At 36.9% G+C, this 26,639-nt stretch overlaps 1 protein-coding gene across 1 annotated transcript in view; it reads right to left on the bottom strand.

Moving 5' to 3' along the window:
- Window positions 1–26,639, bottom strand: part of Ano2 (anoctamin 2) — a 313,200-nt gene that overhangs the window by 160,590 nt on the left and 125,971 nt on the right. Inside the window, exons 10-11 of the mRNA XM_074075322.1 lie at window positions 14,387–14,521; window positions 2,023–2,183 (exon numbers count right to left, since the gene is read on the bottom strand). Of these exons, the coding sequence (XP_073931423.1) occupies window positions 2,023–2,183; window positions 14,387–14,521 (296 nt within the window). The remainder of the gene's footprint in view (window positions 1–2,022; window positions 2,184–14,386; window positions 14,522–26,639) is intronic.

The raw sequence follows: 26,639 nt of genomic DNA, 5'->3' as shown, positions 1-26,639 counted from the left end.
ACTTCTTTGTACTTTCTGGGGTGAGGGCAGTAAATCATTGAGGCTCTCGGAAGAAGGGCGGAGGAATCTGTTCATTGCAGCTATTGAGGACAGATGAGAGGAGTTGTTGGGGCTTGAAACTAAAGCATAGCTAAAAACCACATTTCTCCACAAGAATGATGTGTCCCAGGAAAGTTCTTGAGGAACAGGGACCCAGAGTTTTTAAGTTTTAGCTACTCAGTGGTGGTAATATCTATAAGAGAAATTAACAGGATTTAGGATTATAATATTTCAAAAACTGAATGTGTATTGCAAGTTCCAAATCTGTTCAATTAGATCGTAGGGTAATTATAAGATGCCCTATTTGATGAGGGGGTACAGATCTGCCTATGACTTCCCAGTTTGTTAACTGTCCTCATTTTACTTTGTTCTCCTGACCCTTCCTGGACAATTCCAGAGCTGTATGCCCACAGGTTCCATTTTCTTCTATTCGCTGTTATAACCTTTAAGGGGTTCCTTTGATGCTCCTAGGGAACAGTTGCTCTCTCTGAGAATAGAAACCACAGCGCCCCCTGGAGGATTTCCCCAGTGGTCTAACATTACAGTGACTTTCCAGTCAAACTGTCCCCACACAAGAAAACGTCCTCCCAGGGAACGGAGAAAGTCTGTGTTCTTCTCCTGGGCTACTGAGAACAGACCTCTACCTTTCACCAGATCCTCACACTTTTAGGACATGTGACTAGGGGCCCCATCCTGGCAGGTCCTCCAGACCCTGTGGGGGCAAAGAGAAATTAAGCAACTCCCATAGTAATATCATGGTCTGCCCAGTTGCAATCCAGTGGGATCACTGAGAGCTTGTACATTCAAAGATGAGGAAAAAGTAGGTGGCTACACAAATGGACTGAAACATGCTGATATGGTCCCTTGTCAATTACACATGGGGGTGACTGCCTACGTAGAGTGGTTGTTCCAGGTTATTTCTATTTGCAAGAACTGGAGTGTGTGTGTGTGTGTGTGTGTGTGTGTGTGTGTGTGTGTGTGTGTGTTACTTATGGTCAAATAAGCATGGGTCAGAGCAATTTTGTTACCCTGATACTCTGTGGGGAAGGGAAGAGGAGGAAAACAAGCAAACTCTTTGTTTCTTCCTTCCCAAATCCCTTTGGTGATTATATTGAAAACACCAGTCTGACATTAAATAAAATCTCTACAGTCTACACTCACGGTGTCCTGAAAACAACACAGAACCTGAATTCAGCCTTCTCTTACCACCAGCTAACTCTGACTATGGTAGACACTCCACTGTCCTGAGTCTTGTACTACATGATATCTGTGATTTTGCATGGCTAAAGGAAATGTGCCTAAAGTGCCTATGGGTGTGCCAGGAGTTTTAAAAACATGCATTAGCTCAAATCCTGAATAAATCGTACAGGAGGTCAGTACAGGGGGAACATTACTCTACCTAAGAGAAAATAGATAAGGCCATATAGAGGGTATTCCTGTTTCTATTCACATGGAAGAGTAAAGAAGAAAAGGATGTTGTCTTTAAAACATGTCTTGTCAGAGGCCAATAGGAGAAGGGGATCAGGAACTAGAGAAAAGGTCAGTTCAAGAAGAATCAACTTAGAATGTAACACATATGTACGTGGAAGCAATGCTAGGAATCTCCCTGTATAGCTATCCTTATCTCAACTAGCAAAAACTCTTTGTCCTTCTTATTATTGTTTATACTCTCTCTTCAACAAAATTAGAGATAAGGGCAGATCAGTTTCTGCCTGGAAGCGAGGGGGTGGGAGGGGAGAGGGAAGGAGCAGGGGAAAGGGAGGGGGCAAGGAGTAGGGGAAGAAATGACCCAAACATTGTATGCACATATGAATAAATGAAAAAAAAAAAACAGAAAAGGTTTTGATCGAGTAAAAAATAAATAAATAAAACACGTCTTGTGATATGAAAGTGCATAAACTGAAGGCTATGAGCCTTGGAGCCAGTCACTGTACACATTTAGAGGTAGTCCCCATATAAGCAAGCCCCATGATGGTCACTTACCCCACAGAGCCATGAAAATGGAGAAGAAGACAGTGGCAGGGTTATCAAACAGGTGGCTGGCCCGTGCTGTTCCACAGGCTGAGCTGAGGTTCCAGTAGTCACAGGACTTGTCACACAGAGGACACATGGTGAAGGCATTCTGTTGGTCACACATCTCTTTGCTGCAGTAGACAGAGGTTGCTTGGTCACAGGGAGATCAAGCAGGGTCCATTATAGGCAAATCACCCCCCCCATAGCTCTCATTTCCAAATCTATGGTGGAGTTTATTAACTGCATAGGAAATATCAGAGTTGGGATTGGATTGTTTACCTTGAAAGTGTTGCTCTTATATTTTATCCTTCCCCCCAGGAAAAACAATGAATAGGCCATCATCTGAGGTATGGAACTACATGTCATTAGAAGTGTCCTAGAAAGTTAGTAAACATCTTTCAGAGATATTGTGCATTGAACGCTCCCTTCAAGTTGTATTTAGTCTACAGGATTGGTAGGAAGCACCAACAATTGTGAGTAAATCACCAGCCTAAGTTGGACTTCATTCTACAATTATAGGCTGTCTTCTTAAACCCCACTGGCTATCTCACAAATGTGTGACCTTGGTTACAAGTAGAAACAAACATGAGTGGACAGCAAGGACAGCAAAGCACTGACTTCTAGAAGGAAAAGCATGAGGAAGATAGTAATAGAGCCAGGCTGAATGCCACTATAAACAGTGTCTGTATGGCCATTTAGAGAATGGACATTAATAACGTCAACCATAAAATTGGATTAAGAAGAATGAAAAAGTAAGGTAAAGTCTTCCACAGTCTAGATTCTCTGATAATGGAGAAAGAGGCATGCACTCAGTAACTCTCCTGGTCTACATTCTAACCCATTCCAAGTACATTTCTATTTAATAGATTGATGAATATATTTAAAATTCCATTCGTACATTAAGTGATTATTTGGATCCAATAAGCTTAAGCACATATGTTTGCTTATAAATAAGAACAAAGAATTACCAACGCTGCATGGCTTCTCCAATATCGCCCCCTGTCATATACTGGTAGAAAAATGAATGAACTCATCACTCTGGTGTGTAATACTCTCCCATGGAAATAGGTGGATGGCTAAGCCAAGGGTTCAGGAGGAAAGGGTGGAGAGCTCAGGATCTCATGAAAATGAGGCAGCTATTCCCCCCAGAGCAACTGGAGCCACAGTGATGGGGAGGCAGGGGTCCCTGTGCTGAAAACTACATCTGTGTTTTCTGTGGAAAGAGGGAGCAGAGAGCACTGAGGAGCACAGCTGGTAAGTGGGAGACTAATGTCTGGTGAGAGACCAGGTACCCTGTGTGTGAAGCTAGAGCTTTCATGGAACCCATGAAGCCAAGAAATGCCTGTGTCAATTTGTCCGTCATTAAGGAGCTGAAAAGTAGGGGATTTACTGGAGGTTGTCACTTTCTGTCAAGTCCCAGCTTCTCGGCTCCTGTTTTTAATGAGCTATTAAGTCCCCAACAGGGAAAGGCCTTCTGTGTGAGAGAATGGAAACTCCAGGTCTCTGAGGATAAATCCCAGTTCCTCTTCTGACACACATGCTGCTCAGCTCTCCATTGGCAAGTGTCAATAAAAATGACTCATTCTCATCAACAATACTAAATGGCATTATCTTAACAACACATTTGGCTGTATTGGGTCAGTTTCCTCTGGCATGTTGTTACTGCTAACTAGAGAACAAGGTCTATTTTCAATCTCTGGGGTTAGACAAATGTTCATTACCTGGGTGAGAAGGGGTTGCTTCAGAGAGAAGGGCACCCTTTTAGAAAATAGATTTATACAAAAGTGTGTTTGCATAACTTCATATAAAGAGCTTTGCTTTTAATCCACATTTGAAAACATATGAGTTCCTCAATGTTGCCCTTAAAATGTATGTATGCTAAGAAGGATTTGACTTTCTTGAGAGTTTTTGTTTGTTGTGTTCTTTTTTTTTTTTTTACAAATAGACTGGGAAGAGAGCTAATCCTACCCAACCCAACCTTAATTGAATCTAGTCAATGCCAAAAAGTCAGAATGAAAACAGTGTAAGCAACCAACTTGGTACAAAGCATTTCAGAACATAAGTGCTGCATAAATTATTGGTTTTTTTCAGATTAGAGTACAGGCATCTATCACTCATTTTTACAAAATGGTAGCATGGATTCTTCTCAAATCATTTACATTTGAAGTCAGAATGCTTGCTACATTTGGAAGGGGGATTGATGCAAACAATTTTAACAGAATTTTGGAGATATTCTATCCAGGAGTGCCAATAAAATGACTCTGTATCCTCTGAGAGAGGCTGCCTCTCAGCAAATTAAAGGATATGGTCACTTAGAATTCAAATCTGGTCTGAGTTACTTGTTAGCTACATTTTAAAAATCCACATTCCTACTGAGAGGTGACTGTGGCTATAAATCTAATGGTGTATTTCTTCAACTTATTATTTTCCCTAGAAAACTCAAAAATGTGATAAATGGCCTGACAATCAGTTGAATCAAGACCCTAAAGTGAGTGGAATTCTTAAGAGTGGGTCACTGAGCAGAGAATAGAAGAGGCAGGGCTTCATAGCAAAAAGGAGGAAGAACAAAGACACAATTATTCAGAAAATTCAGCAAAACACCTGCTATTAAGGTCTCAGATTAATCATCTTTTTGCTTTTCAATATTCCTATCTGCCCTGTCCATGTAGGTGCTTGACAAATGAAACCAATCCCTTTGTTTCTGTAGGTACAATATGAACACATGAAATTATTACTTACAAGCTTATGCAAATATCTCTCATATCAAAGTTATTGGGAAACAAATGGCACCTTTTTAAAGTTTCACATAATCAATGTCAACTTTCTGGTTTTGAACTTGTACTATAATTAGATAAGACATAAGCACAGGAATACTAGATGAAGGATACACCAAGTCCCTCTGTACTTTGCAACTTCCTATGAATCTGTAAGGTTTTCAAAATAAAAGCTTTTAAAATGTGAAATACAGATAGTAGGTTCTAAGCTCAATGCCAAAATAAGGAACATCTAAGATAATTCTCAAAATAGTGCAGGTTTTTTTTTTATCAGATCTAGGTAAAAATCAATAGCAAGAGAAATTACACAAACTATACAAATTACAGAAACTGAATAAAATACATTTGAATAATCAGTGGGTCACTGAAGAAACCAGGGGGAAACATTTTTTTAATTCCTGTAATCAAATGAAAATAGGAATACAACATACCAGAATCTGTGGGATACAGGAAAGGTAGTTCTAAGAGGCAGTTCTCATATCTGAGTGTTCAAATAAATAACCTAGTGATACTTCTCAAGGTCTTAGTAAAACAAGAACAAACCAAACCCCAAATCAACGGAAAGAAAAAATAGTAACAGTCACAACAGAAATAAATGAAATAGGGACTAAAAAGACAACGAAGCAAATACTTGATTCTTTGAACCAAGAGAGTACAAAAATACCTAAATAATAAGCAATGAGATTAAAGCAGTAAAGAAAAGTCTAGCTCTGGATAGAGTGACTGATAAATTTTGCCAAATTATTAAAGAACTAATATCAGTGGTCCCCAAACTGTTCCACAAAATAGAAAGGAAAGAATGCTATCAAACTCATTCTATGAAGCCAATATTATCCTGTTACCCAAACTTAAAATAAAAAAGAAAACACTAGACCAATTTCCTTGATATACACAGATGTAAAAATTCTCAGTAAAGTAGGTACAAATAAAATTGAGTAAATGATTAAAAAATCATAAAGTAGACTGTGGATACACCTCAGTGGTAGCTTCCCTAGTATGTATGAGGCCAGGGTTAAATCACCAGCACCATAAAAAAGAAATCATATAACACAACCAAGCTGGTTTCATTAAAAGATGCAAGGAGGAGCTCAATATACACAAATCAATAAATGCAATATAGCTCATAAATAGAATCAAGGATAAAATCCACATGATATCTCAATAGATACAATAAAAGCCTTAGATAAAATTCAACATTTCTTTATAATAAAGGCCCCTAAGAAACTAGGAATAGAAGAATCATACTTCAATATAATAAAAACTATAGACGACAAATCCATAGCCAAAATCATACAGAATGAGGAAAAATTGAAAACATTCTCTCTAAAATTAGGAATGACACAATAATGTCCACTCTTACCAATCTTATTCAATACAGTACTTGAGATTTTAGTCAGTCAGTAGACAAGAGAAAGAAATAAAAGAGATTTAAATAAAAAAAGAGGAAGTTAAATTATCCCTATTTACAGATAATAGGATTCTATAGTAGTTAGAAGTCTCTACCAAAAGACTCTTGAAAAAGTAGCAGAATATAAATTGAACATTAAAAACCAGTAGCTTTCTTATACACTGATAACAAACATCAGGAAAACAATCCCATTCACAATAGCCTCAAAAAATTCTTAGGAATAAACCTAACCATGAGATCAGAGCCATCTACATGGCAATTTCAAAACAATGAAGAAAGAAATTGAAGGAAAAGCTATAAGATAGAAAGACCTCCTATGTTCATGGGTTGGAAAATTTAATATTGTTAAAATACTACCAAAAGTTATCTACAGATCCAGTATAATCCCCATTAAAATACCAATGACATTCCACACAGAAATAGAAAAATTAAATCCTGAAATCCATATTGAAGTACAAAAGACTCCAAATATCCAAAGCAATCCTGAAATTAGAAATACTAATACTAAAGGCATCATAGTACTTGATTTCAAAATATACTATAGAGCCATAGTAACAAAACAGGATAGTAATGGCATAAGAATATATATGTAGGATCAATGGAACAAAATAGAGAGCTCAGAAATAAATCCACCCCATGGTAGTCACATGATTATTGATAAAGGTAACAAAAACATATGTTGGGAAAAGACATTCTCTTTAATGGGCAAGTGAACTAAACAGAACTTTCTCAAAAGAAGAAATTCAAGTGGCCAAAAAACACATGAAAAAATGCTCACCATCTCTAGCAATAAAGGAAATGCAAATTAAAACTACACTAAGATTCCACCTCACCCCTGTTAGAATAGCCACCATTAGCAACACCACTAACAACAGGTGTTGGCAAGGATGTGGGGAAAAAGGAACCCTCTTCCCCTGCTGGTGGAAATATAAACTAGTACAACCATTCTGGAAAAAAATTTGGAGGCTGATTAAAAATCTAAACATTGATTTACCATATGATCCAGCAATAGCACTCTTGGGGATATACCCAAAAGACTGTGACACAGGTTACTCCAGAGGCACCTGCACACCCATGTTTATTGCAGCACTATTCACAATAGCCAAGTTATGGAAACAGCCAAGATGCCCCACCACTGACGAATGGATCAAGAAAATGTGGTATCTATACACAATGGAATTTTATGCAGCCATGAAGAAGAACGAAATGTTATCATTCGCTGGTAAATGGATGGAATTGGAGAACATCATTCTGAGTGAGGTTAGCTTGGCCCAAAAAACCAAAAATCATATGTTCTCCCTCATATGTGGATATTAGATCAAGTGCAAATACAACAAGGGGATTGGACTTTGATCACATGATAAAGCGAGAGCACACAAGGGAGGTGTGAGGATAGGTAAGACGCCCAAAAAACTAGATAGCATTTGTTGCCCTCAACACAGAGAAACTAAAGCAACTGAGGCCAATAGGAGAAGGGGACCAGGAACTAGAGAAAAGTTCAGTTCAAGAAGAATTAACTTAGAAGGCAATACACATGCACAGGAAATCAATGTGAGTCAACTCCCTGTATAGCTATCCTTATCTCAATTAGCAAAAACCCTTGTTCCTTCCTATTATTGCTTATACTCTCTCTTCAACAAAATTAGAGATAAGGGCAAAATAGTTTCTGCCAGGTAATGAGGGGGTTGGGGGGAGAGGGAGGGGGCAGGGTTGGTGGTAAGGGAGGGGGTGGGAGAAATGACCCAAACATTGTATGCACATATGAATAAAAAAAAAGACATTTTCTTTTAACAAATGCTGTGGGAAAATGAGAAATCTGCAGGTAGAAGATTGAAACTACATATCTATCTCTCACCCTGTATAATAATCAATTCAAAATGGACCAAAGACATCAAAGGTTTTAATCTTTGACACTTCAAGAGGAAAATACTTTAAGATATTATTTCAGGCAAGGATTTCCTGAATAGGACCTCAAAAACTCAGGAAATAAAGGCAAGAAATGACAAATGGGACTGCGTCAAACAAAAAGGTTCTGCACAAGAAACAATAAACAGTAAAGAGACAGCTACAGAAAGGGAGAAAAAGAAAATCTTTGCCAGAAATTCATCCAACAGTGGATTGATATTCAGAATATGTGAAGAATTACAAAACGCTAACAAAAAACAAGTAATCCAACCAATAAATGGGCATAAGATCTGAATAGATGCTTCCAAAATGAAGTACAAAGGCCAACATTCTAATCAATCAGGGAAATATAATCAAAACAACACTGGAATTCTCTCTCACCCCAGTCAGTATGGTTATTATTGAAAAAACAAAACATAACAAATGCTGGTGAGGATGTGGAGAAAAGGAACCCTCTATACACTGTTGGTAAGAACGTAAATTAGTGCAGCCACTATAGAAAACAGGATGAAGGGTCCTTAAAAACTAAAAATAGAACCACCATATGATCCTGCTACACCACTGCTGGGCCCATACCCAAAGGAATCAAAGACAGCAAACGACACAGATACCTGCATACCTATGTTTGTTATGGCAACATTCACAATAGCCAAACTATGGAATCACCCTAGGTAACTGACAACACATGAATGGATAAAGAGATTGTGGTGTATATATACGCAATGGAATATGGTATAAAAATAGACACATAAACCAATGTAACAGAATAAAGGACCCAGAAATATGGGTGAAGAACAGTCCATGTCATTTGCAGGAAAATGGATGGAACTGAAGTTCACCATGTTAACCAAAATAAGCCAGACACAGAAAGACAAATATTGCATGTTTTCTCTCATATGTGGAAACTAAAAAATACCTACCTGAAAGTAAAAGAGACAAGGAAGGGGCAGTAGAGAGAGTAGATATACCAAAGCAGGATACTCAAGTATGGAGTTGTCACAATGCAATCACTCATTTGTGCAATTAAAGTGACTTAATAACTTTTTTTCTTTTATTCATATGTGCATACAATGTTTGGGTCATTTCTCCCCCTTTCCCCCCGCCCCCTCCCTTACCACCCTCTCCCTTACCACCCCGTCCCCTCCCTCTCCCCCAAACCCCCTCGCTACCAGGCAGAAACTATTTTGCCCTTATCTCTAATTTTCTTGAAGAGAGCGTATAAGCAATAATAGGAAGGAACAAGGGTTTTTGCTAGTTGAGATAAGGATAGCTATATAGGGAGTTGACTCACATTGCTTTCCTGTACATATGTGCTACCTTCTAAATTAATTCTTCTCTAACTAACATTTTCTCTAGTTCCTGGTCCCCTTCTCCTATTGGCTTCTGAAAATGACTTAATAACTATAATTTAAGAAGTACATTTTTTAATTGCACTCTGGAGTAGATGATAAACCCTTCAAGAGTATGAGCTTGTTTAGAATCAATATTTAAAGTTAAGGAATAGTCCTTTGTTTTTTTTTTAATTTTCATTTTATTCATATGTGCCTACAATGTTTGGGTCATTTCTCCCCATTTCCCCCCACCCCCTTCCTCTCCCCCACACCCCCTCCATACCCTGCAGAAACTATTTTGCCCTTATCTCTAATTTTCTTGAAGAGAGAGTATAAGCAATACTAGGAAGGACCAAGGGTTTTTACTAGCTGAGATAAGGATAGCTATACAGGGAGTTGACTCACATTAATTTCCTGTGCATGTGTGTTACCTTCTAAGTTAATTCTTCTTGAACTAACCTTTTCTCTAGTTCCTGGTCCCCTTCTCCTATTGGCCTCAGTTGCTTTAAAGTATCTGCTTTAGTTTCTCTGAGTTGAGGTCAACAAATGCTATCTAGTTTTTTGGGTGTCTTACCTATCCTCACACCTCCCTTGTGTGCTCTCGCTTTATCGTGTGATCAAAGTCCAATCCCCTTGTTGTGTTTGCCCTTGATCTAATGTCCGCATATGAGGGAGAACATACGATTTTTGGCCTTTTGGGCCAGGCTAATCTCTCTCAGAATGACGTTCTCCAATTCCATCCATTTACCAGCGAATGATAACATTTCGTTCTTCTTCATGGCTGCATAAAATTCCATTGTGTATAAATAAAACATTTTCTTGATCCATTCGTCAGTAGTGGGGCATCTTGGCTGTTTCCATAACGTGGCTATTGTGAATAGTGCTGCAATAAACATGGGTGTGCAGGTGCCTCTGGAGTAACCTGTGTCACAGTCTTTTGGGTATATCCCCAAGAGTGCTATTGCTGGATCATATGGTAGATCAATGTTTAGATTTTTAATTAGCCTCCAAATTTTTTTCCAGAGTGGTTATACTAGTTTACATTTCCACCAGCAGGGGAAGAGGGTTCCTTTTTCCCCATATCCTCGCCAACACCTGTTGTTAGTGGTGTTGCTAATGGTGGCTATTCTAACAGGGGTGAGGTGGAATCTTAGTGTGGTTTTAATTTGCATTTCCTTTATTGCTAGAGATGGTGAGCATTTTTTCATGTGTTTTTTGGCCATTTGAATTTCTTCTTTTGAGAAAGTTCTGTTTAGTTCACTTGCCCATTTCTTTATTGGTTCATTAATTTTGGGAGAATTTAGTTTTTTAAGGTCCCTATATATTCTGGTTATCAGTCTTTTGTCTGATGTGTAGCTGGTAAATATCTTCTCTCACTCTGTGGATGGTCTCTTCAGTTTAAAGACCATTTCTTTTGTTGAACAGAAGCTTTTTAGTTTTATGCAGTCCCATTTATCTATGCTATCTCTTAGTTGCTGTGCTGCTGGGGTTCCATTGAGAAAGTTCTTGCCTATACCTATTAATTCCAGTACCAACTCTTTCCTGTATCAACTTTAGAGTTTGGGGTCTGATATTAAGATCCTTGATCCATTTTGAGTTAATATTGGTATAGGGTGATATACATGGATCTAGTTTCAGTTTTTTGCAGACTGCTAACCAGTTTTCCCAGCAGTTTTTGTTGAAGAGGAGTCCTTTGTTGATGAAGAGTGATACTCTGTGTTTCCTTCAGGCCCATAGGACTTGGACTTTTGCTGAATATGTGATTGTTTTTAAAGAGCAGTTCTTTTCTTTAGAAATCTACAAAACTATTTTCTATTGTTTACACCTTCTTGATTTGCCACATTCTATCTCAATTGAAAACCAACAACCAAAATTACATTTTTATATCAGTTTCAAGCTTTTTTTTCTACTGTGACTTACAGTGAAAAAAATTTATGCCAGATTCCATTATGCAAATACATATGTGTGTTTGCCTCACCTTGGCAAACATACTTATATAACAGAAATACATCTCATTAAACAATATTTGTCCTCCCTACTTATAGAGAATACTGGTATTTTATTTTATTCTATCCTATCTATCCTATCTTATGTTCACTTAAAAAATAACCCAAGAAATTGCTTCCCTAGTCCATGGATGAACTGCTAGTCCCAGGTGGTAGAGCATGACCCACTCTGACAGGCAATATGGTACATCTTCAGGACCAGCACCAGCACCTTGCATGTGTCTCTCTGCACATAACTATGTGTGTGTTGTGTGCATGCTTCTGTGTAGGCATACAACTTTGCAGCATCTGCAGCCATGGTCATTTCCAGCTGCAGCCATTGTTGCCACATGTATTCCCACATGGGGAGCGCAGCACAAGTTCTAAGTCCTGATATGAACCCACACACTGGTGCCTCTTTCCTGGCTCTGGCTTCCTGTGCACACTATGGGGTGCTTTGATCAATCTGAGGCCAGATGTGTAGGGAAACACAGCAACCATATTTTCTGAGAACATACCCAGGTGAGTCCACTAGGCTGACATGGAGGATTTGAGTCTTGCTTGCTAGGGAAGACCAAGATTTTAGAGAAGGCAACCACAGAGTTCAACTCCCAGCCCTGACAATTATTAGTTGTTGAACTTTGACAATTTATGTGACCTCACTTGGCATGAGTTCTTTTATGTCTAAGTGGAATAGCAATTGTTATACAGAGTTTACAATATTGACTTCTTATAGGATGGAATAAAATCATGTCATGATCCTTCATCATACGTGGCATGAAGTTTTATTTCTTGACACATGGTAGATGGTCTGGGGAAGGCAGAACCCTAACATCTTCTGTAACAAAGGTCCCAGAACTCTCAGTCAAGAACAGGTAACAGATGATACTGGAGTGTTATACACAAAAATATCCAAACTCTTGTCTCTTACAAGGTACTTAGCTTCATTCTTAGTTTACTTAATTTGCAAGACCATTTTTATAGAATGAGAGTGGAAGAAGAGCCACCAGGTTCCTTCCCACTGATGGATTCCTTTCTTCAACAGGTATACTTTTTTTTGTCGGTGCTAGGGTTTGAACTCAGAATCTTGAGGTTGGTAGGCAAGCACTCTATCACTTGAGCCATGCCTTTAGCTCTTTTTTCCTTTAGTTTATTTTTCAGATAGGGTCTTGCACTTTTGTCTAGGGCCATCCTTGACCACAATCCTCCCATCTCCACCTCCCATGTAGCTGGAATTATAGGTATGCACTACCATACACTTCATGGCCCTTACTTCAGAATGGTCCACTACCACCTCTAACTGTAGTGGATACTCATAGTCTTCCCAGTGTCCTCATCCACCTGGCTGCTGTGAAGGAACATCATGTTGCTACAAATTGTGTCCCACTGCCATGATCAATTGAGCCTGGACCTCCACCAAAGTCAAACTTAGCCAATAGGATTTCACCTGCAAGCAATTTAGTACAAAATTCCACAATATAACATGAGTTACTAGCAACAACATCATATCCAAATACAGAAAATATGTAGTAAAAACCAATAAAGACCAGACAGACAGGTGATAAACAGGGACTGTAGAATAGGAGGCCCTATTCTAGATTTTCTTAGGCCATCTGTATGCCTACACTGGGTTCCCTGAGATATCTGAGAACCCTTTTAGAAAATTCACTTTTTTTCTCAGACTACTTCAAGTTGCATTTTTATCTCTTACAATCAAAAGAGCATTGAAATATGCTAAGCATGCATCACTTGGAGATGACAGTTTTGAAGATAGAAAGATGCTTAAATTCTAAATGTTAGCTAAGCAAGTTTTTCCCTCATACTACTTTTCCACATATTTTGCTTCATTCAATGATTACTTACTCATCGTCTGTTGTGCATCAGACACTGTTTACTGTCATCCTCATGGCATCATGAGGTAAGCATTGCTATACCATTTTATATACTGGACACTAAGACTGACGGAGGGAATTGTCCATTACTAATGAGTAATGTCATCAGTTCTAAAGGGTGCGACTTTTTTTTGGTGATACTGGGGGATCAAACTCAGGGCCTCACACTTGTTAGGCAGGCACTCTACTACTTGAACCACTCCATGAGCCTGATTTGTGTTGATTATTTTTTAAACAGACCTGTCTGTCTGGTGTTTATGCCAGGTTGGCCTGGACTGCAATCTTCCTATTTGTGCTTTCCTTTATAGCTGAGATGACAGGCACATGCCACCATGCTCAGCCATTTATTGAGATAGGATCTAGTAAAATTTTGCCCCCTCTGTTCTCAAACCATGATCCTCCCAATCTCTTCCTCCCACATAGCTAGTATTAGAGGCTTGAACCATGGCACCCAGTCTATGGGTTTTCTTTTTAAATGCTTCTTTTCCTTTGCAGGCTGTCTCTTTCCTATAGGGTCTAGCCTTCCTTCTATCTTCGCTTCCAAGACTCCCACCATGGGTCCTGTCACTTTCTGCAGTTTCTGACTTCCCACTCCACAGTTTGAGCCTTCCTTACAGCATTGTATTACTGACAGTGTTTGACCAAACAGACATCTGATTTCTACCCAATGCCAGTCTACACACTCTGCTTTGGGTCTTATGATAAAGAGGGAAAATTTCATGGAGTTAACGGGAAAAATCATTTCTCTGACATGAGTTTGGTTTTCATCAGGTATTATTCACCTACCCACATCAGACCATGGCCCCAGGGAACAGCTTGACTAGAAAAGGAAGTGGACCATGCCAGCATGGCTCTGAAGCCATTCCAAGAATCCTGAGCTCCCAGATATGTCTCTGGAGGAAGTCACATGTGTGGGAAGGGAAGGAGGACAGAGAGTAAGGACTTTGGAAGGAGGCGTGTGAAATGTACTTGCAACTGGGACTTAAGTCCAAAGTACTAACATATGGAAACATGGTCTTTTTCTTTAAAACTGACCTACCTGGGAATATCTTCTTCAATTGTTGCACATCCATAGAGAAACACGATCACCCCAATTACAGAAGATGGGATGAGGAATGATGTATATAATCCCAGCCAAGCAAAATACAGCCCAATTTTTTCTCCAAAATACTTTCTGGAAAAGAAAAAAAGAAAAGAAAATGAAACACATATTAAGATCAGATACTTCCTTATATCTGTTTGCTCTAAGCCTAAAAATGGGTCAGCATAGCATTCAGTCTTTCTTGTAAAGATTACAAATGGATGGACATTACATGGCAAAGGGGGGCCCTCAGCACAAAAAATCAACAACTGGACTTTTCTGAAATGAAGTGCATTCCATTGGAATCACATATATACACCTGTCTTGGCTGTTCATATGAAATAGCCCCAAGAAGGAATCCAGTCCAAACAGCAAACTAAAAATATACCATAAGTTTTGGCATCTTTACTAAACATGAATAATACATTATTATTTCATGTGTGCCATATTACTCAATCTCCTGAAAAACACACCCATGTGGAACAAGCTCTTTTTTAAAAACCCACACAAATGTATTTGGGCGTGCATACTTGTGTTCACAAACCAACATACACACACTTCTCAAAAAATGACTAGAAGAAATTCAATAAAATATTAGTAATGATCTCTTTGAATGATGAGATTATGGGTGATTTTTTTTATTCTTTTATTTTTTAAACTACTTCATTGAAGAAGATTGATATACAAAAAGCTATATATATTTAACTTCTACAACTTGATGAATCTGGAAATAAATATATACCAATGATCCCATCACCACACTCAGGCCATAAATATACACCTCCAGGTGTATCTCTTTTTTTTTCTGGTGGTACTGGGCCTCAGCTGCTAGGCAGGCACTCTACCACTTGAGTCACTCCACCAAGCCCCATTTTCAAGATAGTCTCACAAACTATTTGCCCAGCTGGCAAATAGTTGATCTTGATCTCTGCCTCCAGAGAATTTAGGATTACAGGCAGCTTTTCTTTTGTGTCAAGAGAGCATTTACACAAGAGCTACCCTCTTGGTGAAATTTAAAGTATATAATACAGTACCATTCACTATAGACACCTTACTGTATAATATAATTCCAGAACTTATATATCTTGCATTTCTGAAATTCGGTACTCTTTTATTGTTATCTCCCCATTTTCCCTCTTTGCAGCCCCTGGTACCCTATTCTACACTATGGTTCTATAAGTTTTATCATAGAAGTGATATCATGCAGTATTTGTCCCTCTGCATCTGGCATATTTCAATTAGCCTAATGTCCTCCAGGTCCATCTATATTGTCAAAAATGGTAGTGTTTCCTTCTTTTATAGGGGTGGATAGCATCCATTGAATGTATTTGCCACATTTTGTTTATCCATGCATCTTGGATGGCCACTTGGGTTGCTTCCAAATTTTGGTAAGAATGAGTAACGAAGCTATACACACAGGGATGCCCACATCTCGTCACAATCATAACTTCAATTTCTTTGCACATATATCCAGAAGTGGAATTACTGGATCAAACAGTAATTCTTTTTTATGATTTTTAGAATTTCCACATTATTTTCCATAGTGGCTGCATCAGTATTTCTTTCTACCAACAGTGATTTTCATCAACACTTGATATCTTTTTCTTTTGGGTTGATAATAGTTATTTTAACAAGTGTGAATTAATATTTAATTGTAATTTTTCCTTGCATGTCTCTGATGATTGGTCAATGTTAAACACCTTTTATATCCTTATTGGCTATTAGAATGTCTTCTTTGCTGAAATGTCTTAATCAGTTCCTTTGCCCATTTTAAGCATTTTTTTTACTATTGAGTTGTAAGTGTATCTCACAGTTTTTGAGTATGAGTCCCTTTCCAGATCTATGGTTTAAAAATATTTTCTCCAGTTATTTACATTGCTTTTTCACCACATTGCTTCCTTTGATGTATAGAAAGCAGGCCTTCAGTTTGATACAATCCCACTTGCCTATTTGTGCTTTTGTTACCTATGCTTTTGACGTCACATCCAAGAAATCTCATTACTAAGTCTAATGCCTAGGAGCCTTTCCCCATATTTTCTTCTAAAAGTTCCATTATTTCAGGTTTTTCATATAAGTGTATAATACATTTTGAGTTGATTTTTTTGTATAGTATAAGATTAGGGTCCAATATTCTTCTTTTGCATGTGGATATTCAGTTTTCTCAAAACCATTTATTGAACAGCAGGTAGTATGGATATTTGACAATATTAATTTTTCCAATCCATTAACACAAGACATCTTTCATTTATTTGTATCTTCTGTGGTTTCTATTAACCATGGTTTATAGTTTCCATGTGCAAGCTTTCACCTCCTTGATTAAGTTTATTCCTAGATATTTTATTCTTTTTAATGCCATTGTAAATGAGAATTTTTATTAATTTTCTTTTCAGCTAGGCTATTATTAGTACAAACGCAACTGATTTTGTGTGCTGATTTTGAATTCTGACCTTTACTGAGTTTATGACTTCTAACAGGTTTTTAGTGGAGCCTTTAGGATTTTTCTATATTTAAGATCATGCCACCTAAACACAAAGATAATTTTACTTCTTCCTTCCAATTTGGATTCTTCCTCTTTTCTTTTTCTTACCTAATTGTTCTAGCTAGGATGTCTAGTATTATGTTGATCAGGAAAGGCAAGAGTGAAATCCTTGCCTTCTTCCATACCTTAAAAAGAAAACTTTCAGTTTCCACCATTGAATATGGTGAAATGAATATGATATTGGTCCTGTGGTTTCCATAAATGGCTTTTATCATGCTGAGGTAAGTTTCTTCAATACCTAATTTGTCAAAATTTTTATCATGAAGCAGCACGGAATTTTGTGAAACTTATCTCTGCTCCCATTGAGATGATGATGTGATTTCTACCTTCATTTTGGTTAATGTGTTGTTTCAAACTGATTGACTGATTGACAGATGTTGAACCATCCTTGAATTCCAGTGACAAATCATCCTTGGTCATGACATATGATCCTTTTAAATGTGCTATTTAATTTAGTTTCTTAGTGTTTGGTTGAAGATTTTTGCATCTATATTCATCAGGGACATTAGCCTTTACAGTTTGATGTTAGCCCCAAAAAGAGTTTAGAATTTTTCCCTCTTTTTTCTATTTCTTAGAAGAATTTAAGAGGATATTAGCTCTTTTTTGAGTGTTTGGAATCACCAATGAAACCAGCTGGCCCTCAATATTTTTATTGGGAGGTTTTTTTTTTTATTACTGTGCTAATTTCCTTATTTGTATTGGTCTGTTCAGGCCTCTGTTTCTTCTTGATTCAGTCTTGGTAGCTTAGGCTGTATGTTCCTGAGCTTACAACTATTTCTTCTACAATTTTTATCATTTTTTGATATAAAATTGTTCCCAGTAGTCTCTTTTGATCCTTTTGAATTTGTGGCATTTGTTGTAAAATGTCTACTTTCATTTTTGACTTTGTTTGAATCTTCTCTCTTTTTATTAGCTAGTCTAACTAATGGCTTGTTGTTTCTTTGTATTTTTAAAAATCAAATACTTACTTTTGTTAATTAAAAAAATTGTTCTATTCTTGATTTTACTTATTTTATGCCTTGATCTTTAATATTTCCTTTCTTTTGCTAGTTTTGGACTTTTTTTTCTTCTTTTTCTCATTCCTTGAGATGTAAAGTTAAGTTTTTAACTGAGATCTTTCTTCTTTTCCAATGTAGGTATTTATAAACTTTTCTCTTGGTACTTTTTTTACTGTATGCCATAAGCTTTGATGTTATTTTTTCTATTTTCATTTGTGTTGAGTGATTTGCTAACTTCCTTTTGATTTATTCTCTGAACCAGAGATAGTATTAGTATTTTGTACACTCCATCCTGCTCTCTCCTGGCATGTAGGGCTTCTGCCTAGAAAGATGCCTTGTAAGGATTCACCTGTATGTGACAAATAATTTTCTTCTAGTTTTTATAATCATACATTGGTAGTACAGGGGTTTCATTGGAATGATTCCATAGAAACACACAGTGTACTTTGAACAAGTTCATCTCCTCTATTATATTCCTTAACTCGCTCTCTTCACCCCTCTCTTCAAACAGTATATATATTTCAATATATATATATGTGCTTACATATATGTACTTTGACCGATAAACATATGCATTTCAATTCTTTTTATCCCACCCATTCTTTTCCCCCTTCCACTTCCCCTTATTCCTTTCCCAGACAGTTTCCTTTTTGCACCTATGTCCTATCATCATCATTACATCATTATCATCTTAGGTCTAGATTCCACATATGAGTGAAAACCTATGATGTTTAACTTTTTGAGCTTGGCTTATTTCACTCAACCTGATGATCTCTAGTTTCATCCATTTCCCTACAAATAACACAATTTCATTCTTCTTTATGACTGAATAATACACCATCATGTATATATACCACATTTTCTTAATTCATTGGTTGTTGGGCACCCAGGTTGATTCCACTGCTTAACTATTGTGAATAATGCTGCAAAAACATGGGTGTGAAGTTATCACTCTTATATGTTGACTTACATTTCTTTGGATGTATGCTCAAGAGTGGTATGGCAGGGTCATAAGTTAGGTCTATTTTTAGCTTTTTCATGAACCTCCATAGTTATTTCCACTAGTGTTTGTACTAGTTTACATTCCCACCAATATATGAGGATTCCTTTTCCCCTATATCCTCACCAGCATTTGTTGTTTGTTTCTTGATGACTGCTATTATAACTGGAGTGAGATGAAATCTCCATGTAGTTTTTATTTGCATTTTGCTTTATGACTTTTTAAACATTTGTACTTCTTCTGAGGACTGAATGTTCATTTCATTTGCCCATTTATTAATTGGATTATTTGCTTTTGTGGTATATAATTTTTGACTCTTTTAATACACTTGGTATTAATCTGTTAGCTAATGAAAAACTGGCAAAGATTTTCTCTTATTCTTTGGGTTGTCTCTTGACTCTGGTAATTGTTTCTTAGATGAACAAAAGCTTTTTAATTTTATGCAATCCCATTTGTTGATTCCTGCTCTTATTTCCTGGATAAAAGAAGTACTGTTTAGGAAATAATTACCTATCCCTTTTTCTTGAAGTGTTTCCCTATGTTTTCATATAGTAGTTTCAATGTTTCAGGTCTTGAGTTAACATCTTTAGACCATTTTGAATTGGTATTTTTATAGGGTGAGAGCTAGGGATCTAGTTTCAGGCTTCTACATGTAGACAGTTTTCCCAGTACCATTTGTTGAAGAGGCTGTCTTTTCTTCAGTTTTTGGCTCCTTTGTCAAAAATCAGATAGTTGTAGCTTTCTGGGTCTTCTCTTCTGTTCCATTGGTCTTTGTGTCTGTTTTTATGCCAGTAATATGCCATGTTTCTATGACTGTGTAGTATAATTTAAAGTCTGGTATGGTGCTATCTCTAGTAGTACTATTTTGGTCTGATTACTTTTGGTATTTGGGGTCTTTTATGTTTGTATATGAACTTTAAGATTAATTTTTCTTTTTTTTTTTTAAGGTTAGAATTCACATAAGATTAATTTTTCTATTTCTGAAAAGAGTAACACTGGGATTTTGATGAGACATTGCACTGAATCTATAGATTGTTTTCAGCAGTAGAGCCATTTTCACAATCTTGATTCCACTGATCCATGAACATGGGAAGTCTTTCCATCTTCTAGTGTCGTCTTCAATTTCATTCCTAGAGATTTTATAGTTTTCATTGTAGCAGTCTCTCACCTCCCTAGTTAAGTTTATTCCTAGGTATTGTGGAGGGTGTTGTAAATGGAATTGTTTTCCTGATTTCTTTCTCGGTCTATTCATTATTGGTACATAGAAAAGCTACAAATTTCTATATGTTAATTTTATATCCTGCTACATTGTCAAATGTGTTTATCAGATCTAGGAGTTTTGGGGTAGAATATCTAAAGTCATTTAAGTATAGTATTTGCAAATAGGGATAGTTTGACTTTTTCTAGGCTGGTGGAGTGGCTCAAATAGTAAAGCACCTGACAAGCAATCATGAGGTCCTGAGTTCAAATCCCAGTACCACCAAAAAATTGACTTCTTCCTTCCCTATTTGAATTCCTTGTATTTCTTTCTCTTGTTTTATTTCTCTAACTAGAAATTCCAGTACTATATTTAATTAGAGTAGGGAGAGTAGGCACACTTGTCTCATTCCTGACTTTAAAGGGAATGACATCAGTTTTTCCCCATTTAATATGATGTTGGCTATAAGTTATCCTTTATTATGTTGAGGCATGTTCTTTTTATTCCTAGTTTCTTCAGAACTTTTACTATGAAAGTTGTTTCCATAATAAAATTAAATTATTAAATTTTTTCAAAAGCTTTTTTCTGTATCTATTGCGGTGATCATGAAATTTTGTCATTTTTCCATTGTTCCTTTCAAAATTCTCTCCTTGATTCCAAGAATTTCATTGTAAGGTGGATGGCTTAGTGTTAACATTTTTGGATCCACCTTATTTGGGTGCCTTGGGGCTTCATGAATTTGTATGTACATTTCTCTCCCTAGATTTTGGTAGTTGTCAACTACTGTTTCTTTAAATAAGCCTTCTCCTTTCTCTCCCTTCTCCTTCTGAAATTCACTTAATGCATATATTGATTCACTTGATTATATCTCACAAATACCTTAGACTTTCTTCATTCCTTTTCTTTTCCTTGTCTTTCTTTTTTGTTTTTCTTTGTTTTTCTTTCTTTTTTCTTTTTCTTTCTTTCCTTCCTTCCTTCTTTCCTCCTCCTCCTCCTCCTCCTCCTCCTCCTCCTCCTCCTCCTCCTTCTTCTTCTTCTTTCTCTCTTCTCTCTCTCTCTCCCTCTCTCTCTCTCTTTCTCTCTCTCTCTCTCTCTCTCTCTCTCTCTCTCTCTCTCTCTCTCTCTCTCTCTCTTCCTCCAGTTGGGAAATTTTCAGTGTCTTGTTTATAAGTCCACTGATTCTTTTGTTTGATTAAGTCTGCTACTGAAGTTCTTTATTGAATTTCTCAGTTCCATCATTGTATTCTTCATTTCCAAGTCTTCAGTTTCATTCTTTTTTAAATAATTTTTAATTCTTTACTGAGTTTCTCATTTTGTTCACAAATTATGCTTCTGAATTTGATTTTGATTTTAAGTTACCCATCTATGCTTTCTTGCATCTCATTGAGATTCTTTAAGATTATTAATTTTAATTACTTATCAAGCAGATTGTGGATCTCAACTTCTTTAGGGTCAGTTGCTAGAGCTTCAATTGGTTCCTTTGATAGTGTCATGTTTGTAAGTTCCTTGCAGTCTTGCCCTGTTCATTTGGGTTTTTTATTGTTGTTGTTGTTTTGGTTTTCTAGGATGCTATTTTATTTTTTCCTTTATTTTACTGTTGTGCTGAGGGTATATTGTAGCATTTACAAAAGCTCTTAGAATATATCATACCTGAATTCACCCCTCCATCATTCTTCTCCATCATTCTACCATTCTCAAGTGGTAGAGTGCCTGCCTAGCAAGTGTGAAGGCCCTGAGTTCAGACCCTAATACTGCCAAAAATAATTGCCCTGCTCATTTGCCAGCAATGTGACCCATTTTTGGACCCTGTCAGCAGGCCCACATTCCCATAGACTACAGCACCAGGCTTACCCATGGACCATGGCAGTACGTCCACATTTAGACCTTGGCTTAGGTTTGTTCACAGACTAATAGATGTCTCAACTACAAACTAAAGTTACTGTTGAAATCCATGTGCAGGTGGGGCTACTTTTGGGTTCCATGGGCAAGTAGGAGTGCTTGTCTGTGGACAAGCCAATAGATCTCTCACCAGCTCCTCCCTTCTATGGCAATATGCATGCCAGCAGAGGCAAGAGTCAGTAGGGCTCTTGCAGGGTATGGATACTGGCAGGGTTACATCAGGATTTATGGGTGAAACAGTGGAGTTGTCAGTGGGTCCTCAGGTAGGCAAGACTGCTTCTAGGTCCATGGTTGAAAAGTCTTCCATTAGGAACAAAGGAAGGTGGGCCTGCTGCCAGAGGCATAGACTTGACTTCTCAAAAACTTGGGCTTCACCAAGTTGTTGCAACTTCTTTCCTGAATCTCAGAGCTCTCATAATGTTGTATTTTATCTGTGGGTAGTTGTTAAGTTGGTGTTTCTGTGACAGTACAAGAGTTAGCGATCTTCTGTTCTGCCTTTGTGCCAATATCACTTCATATCTACCTTTCTGCCTTATAAAATTCTTTACTTTATTAATGAATTATTTTATAGTAAAAATGATTTCTTTTAAAAGAAAATTACTCACCTGTATCTTTTTACCCCCAGTTTAAAGTTAGTAAATTATCACATCAAACCTCTAAAAAACAATTTTCATTTAGATAAATATTGATTATGAATCCCTGAGGAGAAAAATTAAAATCCACATGGAAGTTTAGTTCCAAGAGCATATTACCTAAAACTGTCCTTCCTCACTTTGATGGAAAGAATAAAAGATAAGAAGAGTGAATAGAATTTATTAGCCCACTATTAAGTATTGGATCCACTCAAGATTTAGCAAATATCAAGAGAATGTACTTTCCACTGTCATGAGATAAATATGGATAGTTTATGAAATAAAAACTTGTGTTGAGACCATCAAAGCTGAAGCCTCAAAGCAACCAGGTGAACTCATTTTTTTAAAATGTGACAACCCATCCAAGGAAAGATGAGACATGTGACCAGTTTTATACTTGACAATGCATGAGAAGAAAAGACAATCACCAAAAGAGTAAGAAGGAATAGCTGGAATTTTTTAAATTCTGAAGGACTAAGTACAAGTTCACATGACAGAGCAGAATATCTAGGAGCTCCAGCACAAGGGCAGTTTGCACATGATCTTTTCATAGACTCTTACATCATATTTATAAAGAAGATAACAGGCAAGGTAGGAAACTAAAGAAAGTCTCTTTAGTTATGTACAAGTATGAAAGTCCTTCCACTTCCCGCAATCATCTTGCCTTCAAATCAAAAGTCTTAAACAACTGGGGCAAGGAAGTTGATCCTAGGACCTAGGCAAAGATCCACCACTTCTGAAGCCAGAGGAAAGTTGTATATAAAGTCATTGGTTCTTGGCGGAGATACTGGAACTCTCTTGGGCCCAGTATCCTGCAAAATTACCAATTATAAATATGTTACCACTGAAGAAAGGAAGGAAACTCTCCCACTCATGCTGCCAGTGCACAGAAACTGCCTAAGACTGAGGATAGGTCAGAGAGAAAACCAATTCTCCCTGTACCTTTGCAACCCTGTGCTGAAGTTAGCACTGAGTAATAAAAATCAATAGATTTTTATTGATAGGGGAGAGTGGAGGATAGAGAGAAACCTCTCTATAAAAAGAGTACTGGAAACTGAGGGTAGAAAAGGAAAAATCAGGCCAAGTTCTCAGAACTCTGGGACCAACACAAGGCATAAAGTCATAGCAGCCCATTATTAAAGTAATTTGAAGTTAGTGATATGCTGAAGGAGGCTCTAGCAACAACAAAATTCAAACCTAGCTCAGTTCTTCACTAAATTGACTCAGCACTCCTCACTAATGAGGAGCATATCTATTTACAAGTGCAAAAACTGTTTACCTCAATTTCCACTGTCCTTTCATACACAATGTCTGTCAGTCAGTAAAAAATCATGATACACATTAAAAAATAAAATCCCATTGTCAAGAAGAAGGGCAACCAAGAGTACCAAAGTTGATTTGGATGATAGAATGACAAGATCACGACCTTAAGATGATTATAATTAATATGGTAAAGAAGAACTTACCAGAAAAGACAGACCAAACATAAGGGAAAAGAGTGAAGAAGAACATCTAGCAATCAAGAGCTAAAGGATGTGATGTGAATGGAGTCCCAGAAGGATAAGAGAAAGACAGCAGATGAGATATCTGAATGGCTAATTTATTGTGGCTAAAAATTTCCCAAAAGTAATGAAAATAAATTGCACAGATCAAAGAGAACTCTAAGCAAAATGAATACAAAAACAATAAATATCCATATACCTAGACAGTTCATAGTCAAATTTCTGAAAACAAAAGACAGGAGGAACAAAATCTTTAAACAAGCTGGGTGAGGGAGAGATTAAATACAGAGGAAGAAAAGCCTTACATAGGTGTTGCAGCCAATTTCTTAGTAGTAACTGTGAAAGCCAGAAAGAGTGACAACTTTGAAGTATGTAAGGAAGGATAACCTGTTAACCTAGAACACTATATATTAAGAAAATACCTTTTGAAAATGAAAGCAAAACAAAACTATTTCAGAGTTTACAGAACGTACTGCCAGCAAATTTGCCTTACAAGAAATGTTAAAGGAAATTCACTGGGCAAAAGGTAAAAGGAGCAAATACCAGTAGAAATTTGGATCTACACACACATACACACACACACACACACACACAAAACCTGAGAGCATTAAAGGTAATAAAAAGGATGAGTTTTTTTTTAAAAGACATGTTTCTAAGTTTTAATTTCTATAGAGGAAATATGGCCCCCAAAGGAGCTAGCACTGGTTCTCTGGGAGTCAAAAAAGAATCTTAACTATTACCATGCATTTTTAGCCTTCCCAATGGCCACAGTAAATAAACAGACATATACTATAACTATGGTTTTAAATTTTCATGGAAGAAAAGGGAACAAATGAGAGAGTTGAAAAGCAGTGTCCAAGAGAAGCATCAATGGAAAAAAGATTTAAAATTACTTGTTAATGCAAATATAGTAGCAATGCATTGTGGAATTTATAACATAGGTAGAAGTAAAATATATGATGATAATAATAGTAAAAGATAAGAGGAAGGAAATTAGAATGTACTTTTGTAAGGTTCTTAGCCTATATGTGAAGTGATACAATATTATTTGAAAACAGAATGCAATAAATTAAATATGTTTTTGTAAACCCTGTTGAAATCACTACAATATGTTAAAACTGGGTTTAACTAAAAGGCCCATATTGGATATAAAATGGAATAATGGGACCAGGTATGGCAGTGATACTCAGGAGGCAGAGGTAGAAGGGATCATGATCCAAGACCATACCAAGCAAAAGCAAGAAACCCTATCTGAAAAAAAATCACTAAAAAGTAAAAAGGGTTTGAGTATAGCTCAAGTAGTAGAGCACTTGCTTTGCAAGCACGTAGCCCAGAGTTCAAGCCCCAGTATCACCAAAAAAAAAAAAAAAAACAGGAACAAGGAAGAGATGGAATAAATAAAAAGCAAATCGTAAGATGGCAGATTTGAAACATTAACACATTAATGATTATATTAAATGTAAATGGTCTTAAACATCTCAGTTAAAAAGTAGCAATTGTGAGACTGGAAAAGAAAGTAAAACCCAGCCATATATTTTTTCCAAGGAACCTACTTTAAAAATAAGTACATATTTAGAACATAAGTGTATGTTTTAAGAATTTGAATAAAAGGTGTTAAGGATTTGAAAAAAGATACAGCATGCAAACACTAATTAAAAAGCTGGGACACAGCAGAATTCAGAACAAACAACATTAGCAGGGATCTAGAGAGACATTACGTAATGATAAAGTCATCAAGCCCTTATAACGATAAATGTTCATGTGCAGTTTCAAAAAGTATGCAGCAACACCTGACAGAACTTAAAGGATAATAAACAAATCTTCAGATACAAATTACAATGATGTTGCACCCAAATCAAACCATCAGAGGCTGAAAATGCTAGAAGTTGAAAATGCATTTAATACACTCAACATGGTTTAGCAAAACACTGCACTGTAGCGTATCAGTGACTTATCCCCACGATTGCATGGATGATTGGATCTGTGCTTGCTGCCAGTGCCCTATGTCACAATAGAGTATAGTCTTGCATATCACTTGCCAGGGAAAAGATCAAAATTCAAAGTATGGTTTCTACCGAATGCATATTATTTGCACATCATCAAAAACTGAAAAAACCCATCAAGTCCAACTATTGCAAAGGCCCAACTCTTTTAGTAACTGAGAGAACAAGTAGATATAAACACATAGAATGTGCATGTGCTACAAACTAACTCAAGCTAATTGACACAGAATATTCCACCAAATAATGAAAAATGCACATTCTTTTCAATGCACATTCACCAATATAAACCATATTCTGAGCTATGAAATAAATTTATAAGGCTTGAAATAATAAATATTTTGTTCCCTGGCCACAACTAAATCAAACTAAAAATTGACAGCAGAGTGATATCTGGGAGAATCCCCAAGTATCTGGAAATTAAACATCATCCTTCTAAACAA

Source organism: Castor canadensis, chromosome 6 (genome assembly GCF_047511655.1).
Source record: "Castor canadensis chromosome 6, mCasCan1.hap1v2, whole genome shotgun sequence".
Lineage (NCBI taxonomy): Eukaryota > Metazoa > Chordata > Mammalia > Rodentia > Castoridae > Castor > Castor canadensis.
This window is presented reverse-complemented; position numbering and strand designations above follow the sequence as displayed.